The sequence below is a fragment of the Corticium candelabrum genome, chromosome 7, assembly GCF_963422355.1.
Source record: "Corticium candelabrum chromosome 7, ooCorCand1.1, whole genome shotgun sequence".
Taxonomy (NCBI): domain Eukaryota; kingdom Metazoa; phylum Porifera; class Homoscleromorpha; order Homosclerophorida; family Plakinidae; genus Corticium; species Corticium candelabrum.
In genome coordinates this window covers 1,400,284-1,426,163 of record NC_085091.1, presented here as the reverse complement: position 1 = coordinate 1,426,163, position 25,880 = coordinate 1,400,284, and the positions used below count along the sequence as shown (strand labels likewise).

The window sequence follows — 25,880 nt, the reverse complement described above, 5'->3', positions numbered from 1 at the left end:
AGCTAAACGCATGACATCACACACACACACACACACACACACACACACACACACACACACACACACACACACACACACACACACACACACACACACACACACACACACACACACACACACACACACACACACAGCAACAAACCCACCCTGTGTCCATGCATATTGATCGGAACTTTGTATGCCACTTCATCATCAGCAGTCACTATCTGAATGCTAATAATTTCACCAATTCTGAAACAACAACAAGCCAACAATAAAATCATCAAAACAGCGACTGATTCAATTGCTTGTAAGTTTACCCATGAAATTCAAATAAATAATGTACAGTTGAAAGCGTCACAACAAATTGAGCAAATCCAGCTGCAAATGTTTTCACAGGAGGATGACCTTGAGATCCAGTCAACAAAGACAGATACTCTATTGAAGTTAGAAATATATATTTTCAAAAAAGAATAAAGATAAAGTTTCTACACAAACACACACACACACACACACACACACACACACACACACACACACACACACACACACACACACACACACAAACACACACTTCAAATGTAACAGTTTTGTCTTCCAGATGACAAATTCTGACCACAAATCTCTCCATTAGTCATTTCTGTGGTAACAGTGTCACCCATTATGCATCAGGAAGTTAAACAAACATAACAAACAACTTCCTACTAAGAAACACTTCAGTAGTTTCTTAGAACCGATGTTTACAATGCATAAAACATTAAGATGAAATTGATGTATATGACTCAGGTGTAGGTCTAGCCTTTATACCCAGAACTATGACATCAGCCTAGATTTGTGTGTTAGTATGTGGTCACACGTAATGACACCAACTGCTAAAGCTTTGCTCAGAATCAGCTGAATTACAAGTCAGACTTGTTTACATTAGTGTTTTCTTGTAATGTATTCAAGGACGTTGTGTGTGTGTGTGTGTGTGTGTGTGTGTGTGTGTGTGTGTGTGTGTGTGTGTGTGTGTGTGTGTGTGTGTGTGTTTGTGTGCATGTGTCTGCAGTTCCTCAATATTTGACTAAACACTACACAAGAAATTGCCATCAAGAAGGCCACATGTATGCATACATTACACTGTATAAACAATCATCAGTAATTCCTCCAAGTGCTGATATAATTATTCATAACCATAACTGATGATTTCCAAGCAAGAAAGTATGTTATAGCTTCAGGCTGTCTGACAACTAAAACTCTTACACATCCTGCATAAGCTAACACGTATGACAAAAAGCTATTCCAGTTGAAATCAATTTCCTGTTTCACATAACACAAATATCAACGGGAAGAAAGACAAAGACTATATTAATTTAATTTAATTATCAGAAATCAGCACAAAGCATATGCCATACTGATCTAATTAATCAGAGAATGCAAAGGTAATGAATGTAGGAGATAGTTAAGAGTGAAGCATCCCTATCACAAAATGAGAGCAAAATATCAATAGCAAACAATGAGTAACAGATACTATAGACAAATCATGGATAAGCAAGCAACTAAGAAGTAGAATAAAAACAGACCATAGAGACAACAAAGACAAACACAAATGAAAGAAAGAAAACAGACCGACAAACTTAAGACCATCAGACATACACAAACAGACAGACAAATTTCTACCCCTCGGACGTCACACACAAACATAGACAGACAAATTTGTATACAGTGACACACATAGACAAACAGACAGACAAACAGACAGACAAACAACAAACCTCCTCTGAAAAGGTGCGGATTAGCAGGATCGACAACAATCACGTTCGATCCTGTAGGAACCTCCGAATCATCGTCGACTAAGAAACCAACACAAGCAATCAACACACCGAATAGACGATACACAAACATGGTTAGAAATGCAGATGATAATGCATGCAATCTGTGATCAATTAATCAACAAATCCCTCAGACAAAGACTCATAAACATCAACAGAGATGATAAGCAACATTGTGCATCGTGACGTCATTGGGTCTCATACACTTGAGAACCAGCTCATGTACCAACACAAACAACGTTCACACATTACCAATTTTGGCACCTTCTATTGACACCTTAAGTGGTGGGTCTGCCCCACTGGAGGTCACTAATTAATTATTTAATTAGCCACACCCACACTAATCAATCCACATAGTCAAAACATAACAAGTCATTAGAGGCTAAATCTGCAGACACATCAGGATGCGAAAGTCATCCTCTTGTGTCCTTAAATGTCTGCTTTCGTAATTAATTATTAAATTGATTAATTGTCATGACAATGGATGTACCGTCCAAACATTGTTGACAGCATTGCTGTTTAGGTTTGTACTGATACCGACAGTCGAGTTGAGGGCAATCATCCTCCACATTCTCACACGACAACACAGCAGTGGCATTATGAGGTGTCTACAGAAATGAATACAACTGAAACCACACTGCACAAAATATATAATTAATTAATTAGTAAATAAATATTTTAAAAATATATATATAATTATAAAATAAAAATATGAATGATTAATATTTTAAATAAAGATATAAGTAATTAATTATTAACTAAAAAGTATAAATACTTAATTATTAAATAAAAATCTTAACGTAATAAAATTAGATTTTTAACAAATATTTTAAAATAAAGATATAAACAATTAATTATTAAATAAAATATTTTAAATTAAAATATAAATAAAATTAATTGTTAATTAAACTAATATTTAAAAATATAATATATAAATAATTACTTATTAAAGAAACATTTTAAAACAAAAATAAAAATATAATTATAATTAATTATTGAATAAAATATTTTTGAAGATCCGGATGTGTAGGGTTGACCTCTTTGCAAGTGCAGTTGATGCAGTAGAAGACGCCAAACGGTTGCAGTGTCGGATGCCATTTGTCTCCGACTCTGTACTGAGTGTTCTCGACCCAGCAACCTGCTCAGTGCAACTTATCACAGTCTGTGTGTTTGACAGTGCGGGGGCGTGACCAACCTGTTCGAGTTGAATGCGAATGAGTCTCGCTGTCAAATAACGTAGGATCTTCGATTGTGAGCAGATCGTCTGTTGTTGGTAGAGCGTAGGACGTTGTCAAAAAGCAACAGAAGAACGCAACAGAAATTGACATTATGGCCTCGATGTCCAGACATGAGTCTTACCGGGCATCTTAATTGCAATCAATCATCTAGTTTGTGCCCATTCTGCTGTTTAGATTTGTAGCTTGACTTAAAATTGAAAATAGATTGTCCTTTCAATTTTTTAGATTTAAAATTAAAAACTACGAAATTATATTAAAAATTGATTTATTAGAAAATATAAATTTTAAAAAAATTTGGGCAATTTAAATTTTAGCATCCATTTTAAGTGCTTTTGAATGCGCATGCAATAGGCAATATTCTGTTTGATAGATTACTAACCCTCATTGCTACTAACTGTTTGGTGTATATGCTCACCCACAACCATGTCTACAACACATTCTCATCTAACAGACCAACAATTGCAAACAGCAAGAGTTTTCTATTGACACGTTGTGCTACATGACTTACTGATTATCCATCATAATGTAAAAAGTGAATACATACAAACAGACTGACAAACATGTATGTGTGGAGTTTGAGTTCAATTGGCAAGTTGTATTATAAGATTGATACTCAGCTGCAGCATTGATATACAAAAGTGACACAGTATTAGAAAAGGCTACAAAAAATGTTTTCAGTTCACATCAGCACAAAGTGAAACTGTAAATTAAGAACTGTGAGACTGACTGCTAGACTATCAAAAAGTTCAATGTCAACTCATATTGCACAGCAGACTACACACATGCAACATCATCTATTGCATTTATAACAAGCAGCAAAGTTGGATGAATTGAGACAAACAGACAAACAAATACATCACAATTATCTGCTCCTAAGTCACATCCACGGCATCTCTACGAGTGTCACTTTGTCTTCTTTGCGTTTCTTGCCTTTTACCATCCTTTTGGGAGGACAGGAAGTGTACTCATCATTCTGCTTCACTGCATTCACTTGCATGAGAGCTGCTGCTGCAGAAATGCGATCACGTGGATTCTCTTCTGCCATAGCATAGCAAATGTCTTGCAGTGGAACATAAGGAACAGCTCGAAACTGACTCTTACGCCGTTTCATCTCTGCACCTACTCCTGTGAATAACTCGACAAACGTGACTCCCAAGCTGTACATGTCGGCTTCTGTTGTGTTGGGTGAAGCAGGGCCACGACCTTCCACAACTCGTTCTGGTGCAATGTATTGTGGACTGAGAGGACCAACAGAAAGTGACTCGTTAGAGAAGCGACAAGAGCCCAGATCACCGATTTTGGCTTGCATGGTCTTGCTGATGAGGATGTTGGTAGAGCGAATGTCTCCATGGAGAAGAGCAGGCTGCAGTTGGTGAAGATACATCACACCACACAGACATCCCACAGCTATATCCACTTGTTCCCTCATGGACAGATATCTGCTTCTCAAAGCAGCTTTGATCACATCTTTCAGTGATCCTTCCAAAAGCTCCATGACGATACGAAGAGGAACTTCATTGTCAATGATAGCTCCACAGATGAATACGACATTGGGGTGATGGACATGACTGGACACCGACACTTGACGTCTAATGAATGAAATGTTGAGTTCATCTACTCTAACCGGTTCTTCATGAAATGTCTTGACAGCAACTGCTACACCACGCCACATGCCCACACCAACCTCTACAATACACCATCAATACACACATACTCATACAGTAGAGCAACAAATTCACCAATTCTGTTACCTCCATAAGCTCCTGTTCCCAACTCTAATCCAGTCATGTGTAAACTGTCATCATGGATCTGTATAAGGCTGTCACTTTGATGTTGAAGTTGTTGCAGCTCCTGCCATGCACTTTCACTTCTCTGCAAGTCTCTTTCCAGACGTTCGTTAGTTGTGTGCTTCTCTTGCACCTCGTGCCTCAAGACATCAATTTGCCTTCTCTGTTCTTCTATTGTGCTTGCCTGTTGCTCTATTGTGCTTCTCTTGCCATCCAATTCTTCCTCCTGTTGTTGCAGCTGTCTCTCCTCGTCATCTAACTGACTTGCCATTCTTGTGATTTCCTCCTGTAGTTCGTTTGCTTCTCTCTCTTTCTGTGCTGCAAGGTGTTCATGCTCATGAACTGCTGCTTGTAGTTGTTTGTTGTCTTCGTCACATTGCTGCATGAGTTGCAGCAATCTCCTTACTTCTCCCACTTGACGTTCATTCTCATCAGTGACAGCACGAGTTACAGCCTCCTGATCAGCCAATTGCTGCTGTAAAGCTGATTTCTCTGCTTCAATGGCTCGATTGCTTTCTCTGAGCTGCTCCAACTCTCTTTGTAAATCATCAACTTGACGTGCACTTGCTTGATGCTCACCTGACAAACAAACACTAAAAATCAAAATATACAAACAATACAAATAAACAAATGAGTGAACAAAAAAAACATTCTAGCTGCCGTCTGATCTCCCATCAATAACACGGCTTTGATGTCACACATAATAAACCCTTATCTGCACAATTTCTAAAAACCATAATCCCATCACACTGACATCCCAGATCTCATTTCACATTACACATTACATGTGACCTCATCATTTGACTTGTCTGCGGATGCGTTTTCACGAGTGCCTAAACCGGTTTAACAAGTGGTTTAAGCTAAACTGGTTTAAGAATTGACCTGTTTCCATCTGCACTAAACCAGTTATATTTCAAACCTAAACCGCTTTCTTAAACGTACTTCAAAGTAGGTTTAGCAAAGTAGTTTAGGTTAACTGTCATGTGACAGTAGCGAGCTTGTTTAGATGACTCCTGACAACGCCGTTTTGATGATATTGACTATTTTGCTAGGATAGGATTGCCTTACAAGATGTAACTAAGGGGAAAAATCAGCAGCTAAAAAATAGAGAGAAGACAGTGTCCTTGGTCATCGTCATGCAAATTCCTACTAACAGATGCTGAATCAGTGACAACCAACAGTAGCCCTGACTCAGCAACAGAGCAGCCTGATACTTCAAAATAAGGTGTTCCTAGATAGTTTGTTTTGCACATCCTGGATGTGCAAGTTCCTAGTGGAAACAGTCGCTTTCTTGAACTGGTTTAGATCTTAGATGCGTTTAATTAAGCTAAACTAGTCTAAGGTCCAGCTAGTGGAAACACGGGCTGCATCACTACATCATATTCTTTATAAAGTCTCATGTTAAACTGGTAATTGAAGCCGTGTTTACACTGTTGCTTCCACACCCATGATTCTGAGCAACACGATAGGAAAGTTGTAAAGACTTACAAATTTAGACACTATTTTCCTTCTAAGCGCACTACTTCAATCTTGCAAATGTAAAATCTATCTAAAATCATACAAAGTGACTGTCGTTTCATGTGACAGCAAAGTCTGTAAATAGTCTGTAGTCATTAAACTACAGGAACAAAGTTATCACATTTGAGGCATAAATATCGCTCATGGTTACACAATGTTAGATTCCTGTATAAATGTTGTAAACCGAGAAAGTGATTGATTTTGTGTTAGCAGTTGCAGACTGGTAAGTTCTGTAAATAAATAAAAATAATAAATAAAAATAATAATAATAAATGTTCTGGCCATCAATGGGTTTGCACTGCCGGTTCTCACTTACAGGAGGACCACACACCTGCAGCAGCTTGATCGACAGACCAGGAAACTTCTCTCTATGCACGGTGTCCACCATTCTGCGGCAGACGTTGACCGGCTGTACGCTCCGTGCATCAAGGGCAATAGAGGGTTACGACAGATCAAGTCAACGTATCAGTCTTATATTGTGGGGCCGGACTGTTACCTTCGTAACAGCTCTGATCTCTTCATGCAAATGGTACAGGAGCGTGATGCTAGGAGGTCCTCTCATCCGATCCAATGCATGGCCCGACAGTTTACTGCACAGCTGCAGGGGAGTCTCTCTAAGGACAACAAGTCGCAGAGCCTGCATGGGAGTGGGACCATCCTGTCTGGTAATGTATTCAAGCAAGCACCTCAGACAGATGCGAAACATTGCCGTACGTGCAGCAGTACTCTTCGTGTACAGTCCAAGAGCAGAAAACCTGTGCATGGTCAGTATCGCCGGCTCACTGAGAAACCACCTGTGGACATGAAAGAGACCTACAGATGGCTGAAGTCATCAAATCTTCCTGCTACAACTGAGGGACTGGTTGTTGCTGCTCAAGACCAAGCTCTTTGGGCTCGATATTATGAGCGCAACATTCTGCATCCAGATGTCAGTCTCACTTGCCACTTGTGCAGTGTAGGACTGGAAACAGTTGACTACATTGTGGCAGGCTGTAGTGCCTTGGCACCGATGGACTACACTGATCGACATAATCAGGTGACCTCCATTATCCACTGGGACATTTGCCGTCATTTTGGGGTTCCAGTGGAGAGCAGATGGTACCAGCATCATCCTGATAGGCTTGTGGAATGGACGACATCACTATGATGTGGGATACAGCCATCCCTACTGCTAGGAAGATCGGTGCCAATCGTCCTGACATCTGTTTCAGAAATAAGAAGACAAACGCTTGTCTCCTTATTGATATCAGCTGTCCTGCTGATGATAACATCGCCAGGAAACAGGCTGAGAAGTTGATAAAATACAGTGACTTGTGGGTGGAGGTGAGCTGAATGTGGCAGTGTCGGACACTGGTTGTTCCAGTGGTGTTGGGAGCGTTGGGCACAGTGCACGCAGGTATTGCTGGACATTATTCCAGGTCATCACAACCTGCAGCACTTGCAGAAAACAGTGCTTCTTGGATCCAGGCTAATCCTATGTAAAGTCATGTCTGAGGTTTTAGACAGCCATGATGGTTTAAGCACCTCTGAGGCAAGATTTGCCTCCGGTGCTTACAAGAGATCTTATGAACCAGACTGATCTGGTTGAGCACGACAAAAAATAAATAATTAGTAACAAGACTGCCAGGGCTTAGTGGTTAGCGACAATGGCTACCACTCCATAATTTGGGGGTTCAAACCCCAGTGACAACAGTTAATTATGAAACTTGTCTGTCTTTATTTCTCATGTTTCTCTAGCTTTGTCCATGAGACTATGACTCATTTCAGTCGTTGGGGAGTTTCTGTGGTCTGGCAAACGGTCCATTGACGATGACATTCAGCACTTTACTGGTGGTCATTGATATCCACTAAGCGTGCTGTCTCGAGTTCGCGGTGACCGTAATGCCTGCACTCTATATCGAATTGGCTAGTCATTGATCGCTGTGTGGACTACACAGAAACGTGTACTCTACTGGGTTCACCTGCCGGGTTGGTGGGCGCTTGCCCATCATGAAGGGGCATAACGACACAAGACCTGGTAATCACAAACATGAATTACAATGTTCTGGTAAGAAACTTTTCTTAATCATTTCATGGATCTGATTGGCGGTTCTAGCCTTGTCCCCAGACTCACGTGAGCCTGGCAGTGTCTGGTTCCCGTATGACACTTTCAGCCTCCTGTGAGCTGGACTCACCGTGCCTACTTTCACACACTTACTTCACTAAGTGTCACCCACGTAACTAAAAAGTACCTATGTCTCAAACTCAATTAGCTTACATCTATCTAATGTGTGACCCAGCAGATTGTGTATCACGCCCAAGCTTCCAAACGGCTCATGGTGACTCTCCATGGTGAGTGATTCACCGCGTTCACGCTATCCAAATCTCAAGACAACTTCAGCATGTGAAAAGGTGAGTGTATTCCTAGCTAAGTTATTGTCCTACTCGCGTAGACTGGCGAGCCTGCCAAGTCTAGTTACAGCGATCCGGACTCCACGTGTAGTTCACTCGCTGTTTCTACGGACAAAGATGTCTTTTCCCCCTTGGATGGCCCTGGAGACAAGTTTACTCTCCCGAAAGTCATCATAATTGAAAACACGGAGAGCGGACTGCAATTCCACGTCAATGTGTCTCTTGTTGCCATTGCGCACCCTACTGGCCATTAGAGTCTGTGCACTAGCAAGGGCCGTGCAGATAGCGAATGTGCGACGAAACAACGAGTGAACAACACGCGAAGTCCGGATCACTGTAACTAGACTTGGCAGGCTCGTCAGTCTACACGAGTAGGACAATAACGTAGGAGTACGCTCACCTTTCCACATGTTGAAGTCGCCTTGAGATTTGGATAGCGTAAACTTGGTGAATCACTCACGGTGTCACCGTGGAGAGTCACCATGCGCTGTTTGGAAGCTTGGGTGTGATACACAATCTGCTGGGTCACACATTAGATAGATGTAAGCTAATTGAGTTTGTGACGCAGGTACTATTTAGTCACATGGGGTGCCAAGACTATGACGTGGGGTGACACTTAGTGAAGTAAGTGTGTGAAAGTAGGCGCGGTGAGTCCAGACTCACAGAAAGCTGAAAGTGTCATACGGGAACCGGACACTGCCAGGCTCACGTGAGTCTGGGGACGAGGCTAGGCAGTTCGTCCATTGTCTCTGGTTGCCATGTACGACAAATAGCACATACCACAATGGCCGGTTTGTGTTTAAAAATTCCAAAATTGCTTGTGATGTCAATGACACCATAAAACGTCATCAAAATACTAGTGTGCATTTCATTTCTTCTGATGTCACGCTCAAGTATGGAAGCATGAACCAATCGCTCATCATCAAGTTATAGTGTACGTTAAATAGCGGTGCAAGTCGAGGCTGCTCTCTTCACATTCTCAAATGTTTGAAGATCGTCCAGAAGACATGAAAGGCTTGTTGTTGATATTTAGTGTTTCTGACAGCAATTGTGGTGCTTTTTTGTTTTAACTCGTTTTAGTTGATGCAGGCCAAGAGGCTCAATGTGTCTTGTCTCTCTAGTGGAAAGGGGACATCTAACATGGCAGAAAGCCTCGAAAGTCTCAGTGGCAACCTATCACTGTCGTGAGTGACAATGAGTATCCGTCTTTCCAATTTTAATCCATGGAGCGTAAATGTGTGTCCGTATTGTTTTGTTGTATTATTTCAATGCTTGTTATGGCTAATCACCGTCCTGTAGTTGTAAATGATTTTGCATTGCACTAACATCTTACAGAAGAAGGAGCCATCAGAGCTTAGATACATCATTTCTGATATTTTGATGACATCACCGCAAAGCAATTTTGGAATGTAGAACGTGGGAAGCACAACCCAGCCACTGTAAAATACTATTTGGTGATTGGACCGCACTAAAAGCGTGGCACATTGCAAAGTGTGACAGACATAGTCAGCCAGTCACAAACTGAAAGTCATTTCACCCCAATACATCTTGAGCAGCTACTTGCCTAGTCTCATGACTATACAAAGTATTGTTTCCCATGGCTCATAGCTGAAATAATTGTGAGTTCAGTGTTCCAGCTAAGATTTAAATCGAGCAGGGAAAGCGTCCCCATCAAAGGGCACTCTATATACTAAAGCTACAAATATAGTAAAAGTTGATACTGGCAGACAAGCAGGCAACATAATGCCAAAGAAAAATACTACACTACTGGCAAGTTTAAACTTCTTAGAGAGGCAGTCCCATGGAGAACAACCTAGGCTATAAAAATAGGTCTCGACGAGAGAATACGAATGACGTCCAAATTTGACTCCATTGTTGAACTAAAAATGATTGCTTTTCATGCATGGACTGGACCTTGACTTGACTTCCCAAATCTTTCAAAGTCAACAATAAGGAGTGTCTTTCACACGAAGCAATGAGAAGCATTTACTGGTAAGTGATAATTATGTAGCAATCACCAGCTGAAGTGAAAGGCTACTGCATTGGTTGCCATGCTTCATGTGCGGATCGTATTTAGACGAAGGATCTAAGCTCTTGTGTGATTTCCACACTTACCAACTCTCTTTGTTTCTCAACGATGGAATGGTGAAACCAACATGTGAGTGCATGCATAGGAGTAGCTGTGTGCGGAACGATGTTGTTGCCTTAATTTTGACGCCCAGATGATGTCTGTGCAAAACTTATGCAACTGTCACAAAACCAAATGTTGACCATACTACAATAACAAATATGTTTTGAAAGCCCATCTAACTAATCACTTGTCTGAAAACCGGTATTAGGAGTATACCAGGCTAATAACATGGGCAGGGCGCAGCACCCCGTTCAAATAGCATAGCTGGAACACTGGAGTTTATATGGAGACAGAAATGTGGAACAAACTAAGCGCCTACCTTGATGATAAGAAACAATTCGTTGATGTTGTTGCAAAATGTCCACTGCTTCTTGATCTTTCTTTAGCATTCGTAAGCAATAGTTCAGGTCTCGAATTGCTATACACACAATAAGATAGAACTCCTACTTTGTCCACTTTCTGTCATTTCTAATCATTTTATGTGACAACACACCTGCACTTGTTGTGGGATGCAAAATATTGACACTTTCCTTTAGGATGGTTTCTGCTTCTTGCCACTTCTGTTGTTTTAGAAGGACTTTAGCAACACCAAATAAACCTGAATACAAATAAACATTCTACAGTTAAAACAAAACAAAATATGACTCTAGACAATGAATTACTTCTTCCTCTTATTGGGTGTTCCACACCTATTGATTTACTCATCATTTCTGATGACTCGTGGAACAATGGCAAAGCAACCATTTGTTGGTCTTGTTTCACTTGACTTTCTGCCATGCGACAAACAGCTGAACAAAAGGAACAATAAACATAATTAAGAGACAATTCTCATATTTACAATCTCTCACTTAAAGCAGTGTCATGATGGTTGGTTGGTAAAAAGTGTCTTTGTATTGTTACTGCTTCCTGCAGTATTCTGTTGGCACGTTTGTAGTCACCCCTTATCACCAATACTTCTCCCATTTCACTCAACACTACACAACACAACACAAGTCAGCAATGTATGTCACACATCTAACACACTCACAAGTTCAATGATTATCTCAATGTTACTGTGAACATTAAACTCTTCAAACTCATTTCCATCTTGTAACTTACCACGTGCCTTCCACTGCCCTTCTCCCACCATTTGAATCCATTCATCAGCCTGTTGTAACAATTTTATCACTTCCTCTTCTGTTCCTTCATTTAGTTGCATTGCATAAGCCAATAGAGTGGCAGCTACTCAAACACAATCAGCAACAACAAACAACATTTCAATTCACACACCATCCATACTTACAGTATGCTTTCACAAAATTGTCATTCGTGCTGAATGCTAAACCACAACCTTCTCTCATCACATATTCAGCTTCTTTTGTCAGACATTGAGAGAGAAGGCAACGTGAAAGGAAAACACAAGCTGCACAACATACAAGACTCTTACTATATAAAACAAAAATAAGCACATGTAATTGATATCAATATTTATAAAATATTGTCTAAACCAGATAGTTTTCGTACTAAAACAGATGAATGTAAATTCCATGGAAAACAAAGAAGCACTACAATATTTACTGTTTCACAATTAAACTAAAATGGAAACTTGCAACGCTTGATTGTCAAACATTCACACAAAACTAAAACATGAATCAGCACTCTTTATTATCACATCACACAAATAAATTCAAAGTAGCAAACATCATAATCACGACTGAAATTATTTCTTTTCCATGATCATCAATACACAAACTCAACATCAGCATATTAACATTCACAAATGCAACACAAAGACTCGTATAAAGTCGTGCTTCTCCACTTTCATCACTTCCCTCCACTCAACTAAAGAAATTGACTTCAATTCACAATGTCTAAATTCACTTTTCTTCTCTCTTTGTCTAACACTCAATATTACATTCAATTACAAACTCACATCACTATTACTCACTGTATGCCATGTTGACTTTGTCCACAGAAGACAATCTACGCTTGATGTTGAGTGACTCTCTTAGATGTTCTGTTGCTCTTTCATACTTGCCCTGATAGTATAGGTACCCTCCCATACCGTGTAACACTAAATTAGAGACACAACAACACAACAGTCAGTCACGTCATCTCTTCTAGTCGTAGTCTCTCTTCACAGTCTGTCACACCCTCCCAACATCTTCACCTCTCAACACACACACACCCTCCCAACATCTTCACCTCTCAACACACACTACACACTAGACATAGTGCACAAAAATCATAATGAAAATCTAGCTGCACTACTCACATTTCTACTTTCTTTTACTTTCTTCTGCATTAATTAATATTCCCCTATACACTAAATTAAAGATATAATGCATTCTATTTATTTATTTTACAAGATAGAATCCTATACTATAATCGCCCACTTCTGCCTGTATGTATGTAACGCGCTGACCAACACAATGTCGGTCTCGTTGCAGCAAGTTGAGATCAACCGTCGACCGTCGAGATGAACGGTCGAGCTCTAGTTTGCCTAAATTGCTTCCAACGGCCCAAAATGAGACTTTGGCAACCTGAAAAAAGATGCACAGAAGTTTGTTTATTCAATTAACCAAGTATGCAGATGTGATGTGCACTTGCCCACTACTGTAGGCCATTCTAATTCCCACATCTGGTACATTGTAAGACGTGCCGTGCCAGCTGTAGTTCCTGAGCTGCTGTGATGTATTCTTAACTTGACATCTATAGCTACCCATGCACGCAAGTTTGTTTGGTAGTAAAGCACACCACCCATAGGGCAGGTCTTGCTAGTTCCTTAATTAATAGTCAGAAACAATGTCAAAATTAACTTTGCAAAAAAGCACATGGTCTCACCAACAGTATTCATCAAAAGACAACATAATCAATGTCGAAATTTTATTCGTAAAATATTATAAAGATAATTATGAAAGTAATTGCCGAGCATAGTGAGGCTTCTAATCCGGGTCGCACTACAGAAAGAGGCATGGTCCTATATGGCTCTCCATCGAGCTCTTGACTTGGTGTGTGTGCGTGCGTGTGTGTGTGTGTGTGTGTGTGTGTGTGTGTGTGTGTGTGCGTGTGTGTGTGTGTCTGTGTGTGTGTACACACACAAATCTCAAATTTCCCTCCCCACAACCACGTTTCATGATAGGAGCTACCTTAAAAACCGTTTCCGTGTCCGACTACAGATGAGTCTAAGACTGATTCGTGCAAGTGACCAAACAGCGACGAAAACGCTTCATGAAGTTCCGTCGCCCCATCCTTTTGTATTGTAGCTAGGGACTGTGTGTATGTGACAACCAAGAAACACCTTCAGGAGCTGAATGCCACCTACAGTCAACTATTCACATGTCCCATACTATAGTATGATCAATCCTTACCAGCGTTGTGCGATAATGAAAATAATTGGTATTGCCGATTATTGCCGATTACTTGAAGTCAGTATCACGATTTATCGATTAATCGGTAAATGTTTTCATAAACACTAGCGGGTGACGAGATTTCATGTGAGCGGCCAGGTTGGTGGTGTTACCACAGTACTTCAGAACGGCGCCGCATTTGTTGATGGTGCATACAACCTATAGACAGAGCAAAGCCAAAACTGCAATGGTGAAGAGTACCGCCAGACATGCTGCAAGATCTATTACGTGTTTCGGATCCTCAATCTTCCCGTTTTCACCACGGAAGCCAAAGTACCGCCAAACTTCGGAAGAGCACTGCCTAGGAGGCAGGAGACCCGCTTCTTTCAAGTAATTTCTGTCTGGTACTTCCCTTACACTCATTTGAAGTCAAGACTAACAGACACTGCACTGAGCAAACGACCTACACGTGACGACTGAATGCGCATGCCCGATTAATCGATAGGGAGTTCCCCGGCCATCGATGCCTTATCGATGCGTCACAAGCAATCGATAAATCGAATAATCGATTTAATCGCACAACGCTGATCCTTACTACACTGTGCTGCATCTAACACTGTTGATAGTCAATGTTTGCTGATATCAATTTCTATGTCAGTAAATACCATACCACTGTCGTTACAACGGAACTGAGTGCATACCTAGACTGTACATTTCAATTGTCTTGATCACGATCGCAAAACGACGACTATCTATACCAGGCCTATATACATAATCTAAACTACTAGGAAGTTTGCATGTTTACTTCCATGACAGCTAGGGTTTCAACAAATACGTATTGTCTAGCTAGGACTCGGCGTTTCAGTAGACGGTCTGAAAACTCCTTTGGACGTGTTACTCACGAATGCGAGGCACCTACAGATACCATACAGCTAGTATAAATCTTAAGGTAACAGTAATAAACCATCAAACAAACTGTTGATGTATGCATCATGACATTGTAAGTTGACTGATAATTGATTACATGTGCAGCCTGACTTACTAATGACCTTATAGTCACACCTGCAATTAACATCTAATACTACACAATGAATGTAGGATTTTAGATGTAAATATCAACTTTACTTACTATCTACATTTCTGATAAACAATCAATTAGTGAGATAAACTCATAACAATGAATAAAACAGAAATCACACTTACCATCAGACAGAAACTCTTCATGTTGAGGTGTAATATCTTGTACAATAGACAAACATTGTTCCGTAAACTTTACGGCGTCATTCACTTTATGTTGGTGATATAGACACGCACCCAACATATACAGCGCTTCCAACATAAAATTGAATTTCAAAATAGTTAATATCAATAGATTTCTACATCTTCACACATAGACACACTAACCTATTGCTTTCTGTACCGGTTGATGATCCGCTGTTTCGTAAAGAAACAGCAATTGGTGGCAAATTCTTTCAGCAGCTCCATAGTTGTCTTCCTCCAACAGTTTCTTCGCTCTCACAAATAAATCTACAACCGAGAACAAAACAACTACACTTACTACTAGGTTATCTTCCTTTTCCTCGCCAATGATACCTTGAGCTTCATCTTCCGCCATATTGTACAAACTCGTGACAAAATTATGTAAGCGTTGTCACTACGCATGCACCATTGACACGTGACTGGCGGACCGCCAGACACGATAAATGATAGAATGTGGCTCTAAACATAGTATCATACCCTTGATACTCAATATGCAGTAGAAACTTATCTCGCTGCAGTTAAAAAATTTTACGTCCCGTTTTCTCAGACTTGTCTAAAATAAGACTCTGCGTTTTCTCGTAGTCTCGCGTAGCTAGCCAGACCAAACCGCCGCGTCTTTCTCCCAGGCGAAATAACGCGGCGGTAAGATCATCACTGGTGTGTGTGTGTGTGTGTGTGTGTGTGTGTGTGTGTGTGTGTGTGCCTTGGCTTAAAATTGAAAATAGAATGTCTTTTCTAAATTTTTAAGATTTAAAATTAAAACTACGAAATTACAAAATTACAAATTGATTTATTAAAAAATATAAATTTAAAAAATATATATTTGGCTATTTGAATTGTAGCACTGATTTTAAGTGCTTTTGAACGCGCATGCAATAGGCAACATTCTGTTTGATCAATCACTAACCCTCGTTGCTACTGACTGTTTGATGTATATACTGACCCACAACCATGTCTACAACACATTCTCATCTAACAGATCACCAATTGCAAACAGCAAGAGTTTTCTTTCACACGTTGTGCTACATGACTTACTGATTATCCATCATAATGTAAAAAGTGAATACATACAAACAGACTGACAAACATACACCGTAAGTGTGGAGTTTGAGTTCAATTGGCAAGTTGTATTATCTGCAGCATTGACATACGACAATGACAAACAGCATTTAAAAAGGCTTACAAAAAAATGTTTTCAGTTCACATCAGCACAAAGTGAAATTGTAAATTAAAAACTGTAAGACTGACTGCTAGACTATCAAAAAGTTAATGTCAACTCATATTGCACAGCAGACTACACACATGCAACATCATCTATTGCATTTATAACAAGCAGCAAAGTTGGATGAATTGAGACAAACAGACAAACAAATACATCACAATTATCTGCTCCTAAGTCACATCCATGGCACCTCTACGAGTGTCACTTTGTCTTCTTTGCGTTTCTTGCCTTTCACCATCCTTTTGGGAGGACAGGAAGTGTACTCATCATTCTGCTTCACTGCATTCACTTGCATGAGAGCTGCTGCTGCAGAAATGCGATCACGTGGATTCTCTTCTGCCATAGCATAGCAAATGTCTTGCAAGTGGAACATAAGGAACAGCTCGAAACTGACTCTTACGCCGTTTCATCTCTGCACCTACTCCTGTGAATAACTCGACAAACGTGACTCCCAAGCTGTACATGTCGGCTTCTGTTGTGTTGGGTGAAGCAGGGCCACGACCTTCCACAACTCGTTCTGGTGCAATGTATTGTGGACTGAGAGGACCGACAGAAAGTGACTCGTTAGAGAAGCGACAAGAGCCCACATCACCAATTTTGGCTTGCATGGTCTTGCTGATGAGAATGTTGGTAGAGCAAATGTCTCCATGAAGAAGAGTAGGCTGCAGTTGGTGAAGATACATCACACCACACAGACATCGCACAGCTATATCCACTTGTTCCCTCATGGACAGATATCTGCTTCTCAAAGCAGCTTTGATCACATCTTTCAGTGATCCTTCCAAAAGCTCCATGACGATACGAAAAGGAACTTCATTCTCAATGATAGCTCCACAGATGGATACGACATTGGGGTGATGAACACGACTGGACACCGACACTTGACGTCTAATGAATGAAATGTTGAGTTCATCTACTCTAACCGGTTCTTCATGAAATGTCTTGACAGCAACTGCTACACCACTCCACATGCCAACACCAACGTCTACTATACACATCAATACACACATACAAGTTGTTGCAGCTGCTGCATTGCATTTTCACTTCTCTGCAAGTCTCTTGCCAGACGTTCATTAGTCGTGTGTTTCTCTTGCACCTCGTGCCTCACGACATCAACTCGCCTTTTAGTTCTTCTATTGTGCTTCTCATGTCATCCATTTTTTCCTCCTGTTGTTGCAGCTGTCTCTCCTCGTCATCTAACTGACTTGCCATTCTCGTGATTTGCTCCTGCAGTTCGTTTGCTTCTCTCTGTTGTGCTGCAAGATGTTCCTGCTCACGATCTGCTGCTTGTAGTTGTGTGTTGTCTTTGTCACGTTGCTGCACGAGTTGCAGTAATCTCCTTACTTCTCCCACTTGACGTTCATTCTCATCAGTGATGGCACAAATTACAGCCTCCTGATCAGCTAATTGCTGCTGTAAAGCAGATTTCTCTGCTTGAATGGCTCGATTGCTTTCTCTGAGCTGCTCCAACTCTCTTTGTAAATCATCAACTTTAATGAACTTGCTTGACGCTCGATCGACTGCAAACAAACATTAAAAATCAATACAAACAAAAACAACAATAAAAATAAACAAACGAGTGAGCAAAAAACAAACATTCTAAAACTTATCTGATCTCCCACCAATAACACGGCTTTTGTCATCAATCAGTACAAGATGAACTTGACTTGTCTGCATCACTACAGTACATTCTATATAAATTATAGAAAGCTACTAATTGGAACCGTGTTTACACCGTCGCTTCCACAGCTATGAGATTTCTGAAACTATGATGGGATGGTTACGGAAGAATTACAAATTTAGATTCTATTTTTAAGTGAACTAGTTGTAAAATCTATCTAAAATGATACAAAGTGACTGTTGTTTCACGTGACCAAAAAGCAGTCTGTAGTCATCAAAGTACAGTAACAAGGGTTATGGGACATAAATAGTGCTTGTGGTTATGTAATGTTAGGTTCCAATAAAATGTTGTATGGCTGAAAAGTGATTGATTTTGGGTTACCAGTTGCAGACAGGTAAGTTCTGTTGTTTGTTTCCGACAAGAACTGGCAATTGCAAACATGAATTGCACTGTTCTGGTAAAAAATTCTTTCATGAACGTTTCCCAGGTCTGATTGGCTGTTCATTCATTGTCTTTGGTTGCCACATACAACAAATTATAAATACTACTTAGTGATTGGACCACACTAAAGGCGTGGCACATTCCTGAGCATGTCAAACATTGTCAGCCAGCCAGCCAGACACATAGTGACAAGAAGAGAGTCAATTCACCCCTATACATTCTTAGTATGCTGCTTGACAAGTCTCATGACCTTTACATATTCTCATTTCTTATGGCTCATAGCTGGAGACAGAAATGTAGATAAATTTTGAACTAAGGCCTACATTGATGATAAGAAACAACTTGTCGACGTTGTTGTAAAATGTCGACTGCTTCTTGATCTTTCTTTAGCATTTGTAAGCAATAGTTCAGATCTCAAATTGCTATACACACGATAAGATAGAACTCGTACTTTCTCCACTTTCTATCATTTCTAATCACTTCATGTGACAACACACCTGCAATTGTAGGATGAAACCCTGCAGTGGAAACACACAAAATGTTGACACTTTCCTTCAGAATTCTTTCTGCTTCTTGCCACTTCTGTTGTCTTAGAAGGACTTTAGCAACACCAAATAAATCTGAATACAAATAAACATTCTACAGTTAAAACAAAACAAAATATGACTCTAGACAATGAATTACTTCTTCCTCTTATTGGGTGTTCCACACCTATTGATTTACTCATCATTTCTGATGACTCGTGGAATAATGGCAAAGCAGCCATTTGTTGGTCTTGTTTCACTTGACATTCTGCCATACGACAAAGAGCTGAACAAAAGGAACAATAAACATAATTAAGAGACAATTCTCATATTTACAATCTCTCACTTAGAGCAGTCTCCCAATGGCTTGGTTGGTAAAAAGTGTCTTTGTATTGTTGCAGCTTCCTGCAGTATCCTATTGGCACGTTTGTAGTCACCCCTTATCACCAATACTTCTCCCATTTCACTCAACACTACACAAAACAACACAAGTCAGCAACATATGTCACACATCTAACACACTGACAAGTTCAATGATTAAATGTTACTGTCAACATTAAACTCTTCAAACTCATTTTCATCTTGTAACTTACCTTCTGCCTTGCCTCGTCCTTCTCCCATCATTTTAATCCATCCATCAGCCTGTCGTAACAATTTTTTCACTTCCTCTTCTGTACCTTCATTTAGTTGAATAGCATAAGCCAGTAGAGTAGCAGCTACTTAAACACAATCAGCAACAAACAACATTTCAATTCACACACCATACTCACCCTCTGCTTTGTCATCGTTGTCGCCTGTGCTGAGTAACAACACATGACCTTCTCTCATCACATTTTCAGCTTCTTTTGTTAGACATCGAGAGAGAATGCAATGTGAAAGGAAATTACAAGCTACACAACATACAAGACTAGCTCTTACTGTATAAAACAAACATAAAGCATGTAATTGATACCAATATATTTATGAAATATTGCCTAAACTAAAACAGATGAATGAAGTTCCATTGTAAAACAAAGAAGCTAGAGCACTACAAAAGTTACTGTTTTGCAGAAGAACTCTCACCACGATCAACAATTTCTCAGATGAAAGCTGTCACTTCATGACACAAGTTACAACCCTTTGCAACCGTTTACTGCAGACATTTACCGTAAAGAAGAAACAAAGCATTAAAATTACCCGTGTGCGCGTATTTAGTACCCGTATGTGGCATGAGAGTAACTCTGATTGATGGTTAGCAAGGAAGACCTATACCTGTGTACTTTTCAAGGTAAGGATTGTGAGACATATGGTGGGAAGTTGTGATTTATTAACTAAAGCAAACTGGGACCCCAAACTTATCATGCAAGTATCGACTGTGTCAATACAACCGTGGAGCCTCAAAAGGAGACCCTTCTTAGATTAGTTCGTAGATCATGTCTCACTGCATTTTGGGTGCGTTAGGAGCACTTGGTATGGATAAACCTAAAGTAGTTACTTCCAAACGAGGACAGAGTAAGACTTTAAATTTGCGCTGCATATGGGGAATTGTCTGAACAACTCGTGGCCCATTCTCTGCTTCTGTGGCTGGCTAGACCGTTAGCTTCCTGCAGGAAGATACTAGGCCTTGTATCTTTCTTTCAACAAGTTTTAGTATTTGGTGAGAGTTCCCCTCTAGACTCCAACATCAGCATACTAAGATTCACAAATGCAACACGAAGACTCGTATAAAGTCGTACTTCTCCACTTTCATCACTTCTCTCCACTTAACTAAAGACATTGACTTCAATTCACAATGTCTAAATTCACTTTTCTTCTCTCTTTGTCTATGTGTCCTCCTTGACGACCCGTTCATGAGTTCCTCTCATCTCTTACACTCTACACAAGCTGCAACACTACATTACTTCATTCATTAACAAACTCATAAACCTAACACTCAATATTACATTCACTTACAAACTCACAACATCACTCTTACTCACTTGATGCCATGTTGACTTTGTTCACAGAAGACAATCTACGCTGGATGTTGAATGACTCTCTTTGTTGCTCTTACATACTTGCCCTCCTCGTATAGATGCACTCCCATATTGTGTAACACTAAATTAGAGACACAACAACACAACAGTCAGTCACGTCATCTCTTCTAGTCGTAGTCTGTCTCTCTTCACAGTCTGTCAGACCCTCCCAACATCTTCACCTCTCAACACACACTACACACTAGACATAGTGCACATAAATCATAATGAAAATCTAGCTGCACTACTCACATTTCTACTTTTCTTTTACTTTCTTCTGTATTAATATTTCCCTATACACTAAATTAAAGATACAATATAACTCACTCCATTTATTTATTTTAAGAGCTAGAATTCCCTCTAATAGTCTAACAACACACTACCATGATAACAAACAGAAACAATGTCAAAATTAACTTAATTAAGCCAGACCAACTAAATTTTATGATACTAAGATTCGCTGATCCGGTTTTGAGCTTGATGAATAAAAATAAAATTTTGATGTGCACATACACAGTTACCTTTTTGTGGAAGGCTTCATATTACGAGGGCAAATTGGAGACTGTGCCAATGTAAGCAGCACGTGTTCGTGCATCTCCTTCCATATTCCTCTTGCCTCTTTGCAGCAACTGTCGCTGTGTTTGTTTCAGTGTTTTGTTGGCTCTATCACAGTACTCGTGTTTCTGCTCTGTTTCCATGACCCGTTTGTCTCTTTACAGCTTTTACTTGTGTCTAGTTTTGCATTTCGCTGAGTCTTACACAGTGTGAGTTCCTCTTGTCTCTTTCGGCACTGCTTCTTCCTAGCACCGTTTCTTTTCTCTCAAGCACATGGCTACCACCGCTGCTCATTTGTGTGTCAAACTACTGTCTTCGACTCATTGTCTGCTCTTAAAGATTATGCTTTGTACCAATGGCCCATCCTACATTTACTCATTTTTAGAACACAAACCAAATTCTCTGTTTTGCTTGATTTGCTGAGCAGTTGTTTAAGTGGTCCTAAAAATCTACAACTGCACATGCTCAAATGTCCTGTGGTCATGTTTCTTTTTCTCTATTTTCAATCGGTCGGGGTTTTTTATGTTGGGCAATGTCAAAAAATCTTGGCATCAAGAAATTCAGTTGGTCTGGCCTTAAATTATGTAAAAGCACATGCTTTTACCAACAATATTTATCAAAAGACAACATAATCATTGATTCACTGTCCCTAAAATTAAAATTTTTGTAACTGTAAAATATTATAAAGATAAGGCCACACTGAAAAATTGTCTGATTGGGGTAACATGCAGTGGAAAAAGACAGGCGGGTGAGCAGAGTTTTTATTTTTTTAATTTTAAATCATCATCTAGGGTAACTCAGTGTCTTGTTTGGAGAAAATGTCTGTGGTCGCAGTTTGCGCGCGCTGGGTACATCGTTCACTCGATCACCGAATCCAACCTCCTGCAACACCTCACGAAGGCTACAGTCGCCAGACACATGAACAATCTTGCCATGTCTCAAAACACGTGCCCCGCCGGACACGGATATGCACAGAGCAACAGAAAACATCTTTATTTCTCAGCAAGCGCATGCGCAAAAAACAGCAGCCCTCCAAACACGGCACGCTGAGTAGTCTACATCGTCCACTCGTTCACCGAATCCAACTTCCAGCAATAGCTCACAAAGACTACAGTCGCCAGACAGACAAAGAATCTTTCCATCTCTCAAAACGCGTGCCCCTCAAACACAGATAAGCCCAGGCCAACAGAAAACCTAAATATTCAATTAAATATAAAAAACTCAGCGGCCCTACAAACACGGGCGGGCGGGTTACCCCAACCAGACAATTTTTCGGTGTGGCCTAATTATGAAAATAATATAAATCTTAAGGTAACAGTAATAAACCATCAAACAAACTGTTGATGGATGCATCATGACATTATAAGTTGACTGATAATTAAGTAGTAAATGAAGCTGTGTTCTACTCACTTAAGAGCTACGAGTGTATACATTTGCATAAATGTGCAGGTGTACATGTACGTGTGTGTGTGTGTGTGTGTGTGTGGTGTTTGTGTGTGCATTTATTGTTAATATCAATGTACATTTATTTAGTTTCATCTACCTATTGTCATTATCAATAATTAACTAAATATCATCAATGTTCCACACTACACTTCAAATTCAGCACATACACATGCGTGACAGCTGGGTAACTCTTGCATGGAGCGGGCTTGTTATCCACGTTAGTAGCGCTCTTGCATCAATTGAGGTGGACACGATTATTATGCTTTCGTTGAGCTGTTGCTATTATCTTTCGTTTCATTAAAATTAATTCGTCGTAGCTAGAGATCGATGTATGTGCATGGCAAATACGACATGTATGTGTATAGCGACCGGATCCAGAAGAAATCATGCAGCATCAGCGTTTCCTACGAATCTTCCTTGCAAGACGACGTCGATCGTTCATCATCAGTCCTACCTACAGCTATAAATATATTCTTTCACGGAGTGGGCCTGTTATCCACGTTATTTCTCGATTCTGTAGTGTTCTTGCATCACTTGCAGTTAACTACTGAGGTGGACGCAATTATGATGCTCTCGTTGAGCCGTACGTTGCTAGCATCTTTCGTTCTGATGATAATTCGTCGTAGCTAGATAAAGATTGATCTCATACGTCTCCTAGAAATACTGTGAATTAAGCGACATGTAGTGACATGATCCAGAAGAAAGCAGCGTTACGAATCTTTCTTGCAAGACGCCGCCGATCCAGATCGTTCGTCATCAGTCCTACTTACACTAATACAGCTAAAACACAATATATGGTATTGCTCTCTTAAAGATTGTGGATGACATGTTGATCGTGCGCAACGGTATATGCATGGTCCCATGAGACCTTTGCTTGGCTTCTTCAAGAACGATGATGAATTCGTTTGTTCTGCACTTCTCTAAAAAACAACATATGCATACAACTCTAGCCTAAACTTTACTCTGCGTTTCTCAGTATGACGAGGGTTTGACCGCAATAACGTTTTTGCTATGGATATGACATCTCGGCTTTTCTGTCATATTGCGCGGGGAGATTGTTACGTCACCCATTGTTGGTATCCCAAAGGACTGTTGATTGGCTCAACAAACCCCCAGAGTGATACAAGCCAATGCTACGTCACCTACTTTTTTGTGTGTGTGTCCCAAAACGACTGCTGATTGGCTCAAAACAAATCCCAAAGCGTGCGTGACACATGCTTACAAACATACATAACGACATATCGACAGACAGACCGGAAGTCAATTCAGCCCGTTTAGAGTAAGTTTCTCGGAAGCCGTTCACCACTTAATTTGGTGTCCTTCTTTTACGCTCGTAGCTAATTACATGTGCAGCCTGAAATAAGTATAGTGACCAATTAACATCTAATACTAGACAATGAATGTAGGATTCTAGATATAAATATCAACTTTACTTACTATCTACATTTCTGATAAACGATCAATTAGTGAGATAAACTCATAACAATGAATAAAACAGAAATCACACTTACCTTCAGACAGAAACTCTTCATGTTAACGTGTAATATCTCGTACAATAGACAAACATCGTTCCGTAAACTTTACGGCGTCATTCACTTTATGTTGGTTATATAGACGCAAACCCAACCTATTGAGCGCTTCCAACACAAATGAATAAAATAGTTAATATCAATATATCTCTACATCTGTTTCACACACACTAACCACGTGCTTTCTCTAGTGCTTCATGTTCTGCTGTTTCATAGAGCAGCAGCAAGTGACAGTAGCTTGTCTCAGCAGCTACATAGTTGTCTTCATCATACAGTTTCTTCGCTCTCAATACTAAATCTACAAACGAAAACAAAACAACTAGAACATCTTCACTTTCCCCACCACTAGATAATTGGAGCGAGCCTTGTTGGAACGACCGGAATTATGGGGAGACGGATCGACATAACCAGCATGCAATGAATGCAGATAAATGCAATTTTGACTCAGCAACACATGTGCTACAAACTGAATTAGGGGTGCACCCTCATATCAGGGGTCTGCGCTCATATCAGGGGTCCGCTCTCGTATCAGGGGGTCCGATCTCGTATCAGGGGGTCCGCTATCGTATCAGGGGGTCCGCTATCGTATCAGGGGGTCCGCTATCGTATCAGGGGGTCCGCTATCGTATCAGGGGGTCCTCGCCTCTACTATATTTTTTGGCGAGAAGAATAAGATGACTCCCAATTTCGCTCGAAAAAATGAAAAGGACAACTAACGCTACGTACTGTTGTTACCCAGTAAGTAAAAAATACACTTCACACGTACCTCCTCTACTACATCACTTTTCAGACGATCTGACGTACAGCTCTATCACCAACACTAAACTAAAAAGTTGTTGCAAAGAGGTGTACTGAAGCGCGTACTAACAATCAAATGTTTTCCATGGTGACTAAAAAGTACCTTTAGCTTCGTCTTCCGCCATAGACATACACTTTCGGTGTGACAAATTATGGAATTATGCGCATGCGTGGCAATAAACGGGAACCTATCATGCATGCATCGCAGCTTGATACACGATAAATGATACAGTTTGGCATAACTTTGATTCAATACGCAGTAGAAACTTTATCTCGCTGCAACTTGCAACTGAAAACCTTCTATGG

At 40.2% G+C, this 25,880-nt stretch overlaps 3 protein-coding genes across 6 annotated transcripts in view; all 3 read right to left on the bottom strand.

Annotated features, from left to right (window-relative positions):
• Nucleotides 1-3,122, bottom strand: part of LOC134182204 (chordin-like) — a 12,849-nt gene extending 9,727 nt beyond the window's left edge. The window contains exons 1-6 of the mRNA XM_062649582.1: nt 2,986-3,122; nt 2,828-2,928; nt 2,281-2,398; nt 1,734-1,811; nt 300-417; nt 147-231 (exon numbers count right to left, since the gene is read on the bottom strand). Coding sequence (XP_062505566.1) covers nt 147-231; nt 300-417; nt 1,734-1,811; nt 2,281-2,398; nt 2,828-2,928; nt 2,986-3,118 — 633 coding nt within the window. The 5' untranslated portion in view covers nt 3,119-3,122. The remainder of the gene's footprint in view (nt 1-146; nt 232-299; nt 418-1,733; nt 1,812-2,280; nt 2,399-2,827; nt 2,929-2,985) is intronic.
• A 475-nt stretch (nt 3,123-3,597) lies between these two features.
• LOC134182331 (uncharacterized) lies at nt 3,598-15,829 on the bottom strand. The gene is made up of 12 exons (XM_062649728.1): nt 15,778-15,829; nt 15,589-15,711; nt 15,388-15,513; nt 12,783-12,908; nt 12,138-12,257; nt 11,954-12,076; nt 11,704-11,829; nt 11,518-11,643; nt 11,349-11,453; nt 11,175-11,273; nt 4,780-5,394; nt 3,598-4,714 (listed from the first exon to the last, which is right to left on the bottom strand). Exons 1-12 carry the CDS (start codon nt 15,797-15,799, stop codon nt 3,906-3,908), a joined length of 2,520 nt encoding a protein of 839 aa, XP_062505712.1. The 5' UTR covers nt 15,800-15,829; the 3' UTR covers nt 3,598-3,905.
• Nucleotides 15,830-16,871: 1,042 nt separating this feature from the next.
• On the bottom strand, nt 16,872-25,721 carry LOC134182629 (probable serine/threonine-protein kinase DDB_G0271682). 4 transcript variants are annotated; one of them, XM_062650062.1, is made up of 11 exons: nt 25,678-25,707; nt 25,543-25,601; nt 24,952-25,074; nt 24,759-24,884; nt 21,211-21,328; nt 20,023-20,142; nt 19,846-19,968; nt 19,599-19,725; nt 19,413-19,538; nt 19,226-19,348; nt 16,872-18,186 (listed from the first exon to the last, which is right to left on the bottom strand). In XM_062650062.1, the coding sequence occupies exons 5-9, from the start codon at nt 21,218-21,220 to the stop codon at nt 19,448-19,450; spliced, it is 471 nt and encodes a 156-aa protein (XP_062506046.1). In that variant the 5' UTR covers nt 21,221-21,328; nt 24,759-24,884; nt 24,952-25,074; nt 25,543-25,601; nt 25,678-25,707; the 3' UTR covers nt 16,872-18,186; nt 19,226-19,348; nt 19,413-19,447. The 4 variants fall into 4 exon arrangements, with proteins under 4 accessions (XP_062506046.1, XP_062506048.1, XP_062506047.1 ...); XM_062650064.1 differs by having other exon boundaries at nt 24,759-24,842; XM_062650063.1 differs by lacking the exon at nt 25,543-25,601 and having other exon boundaries at nt 25,678-25,721.
• Nucleotides 25,722-25,880: the final 159 nt, after the last annotated feature.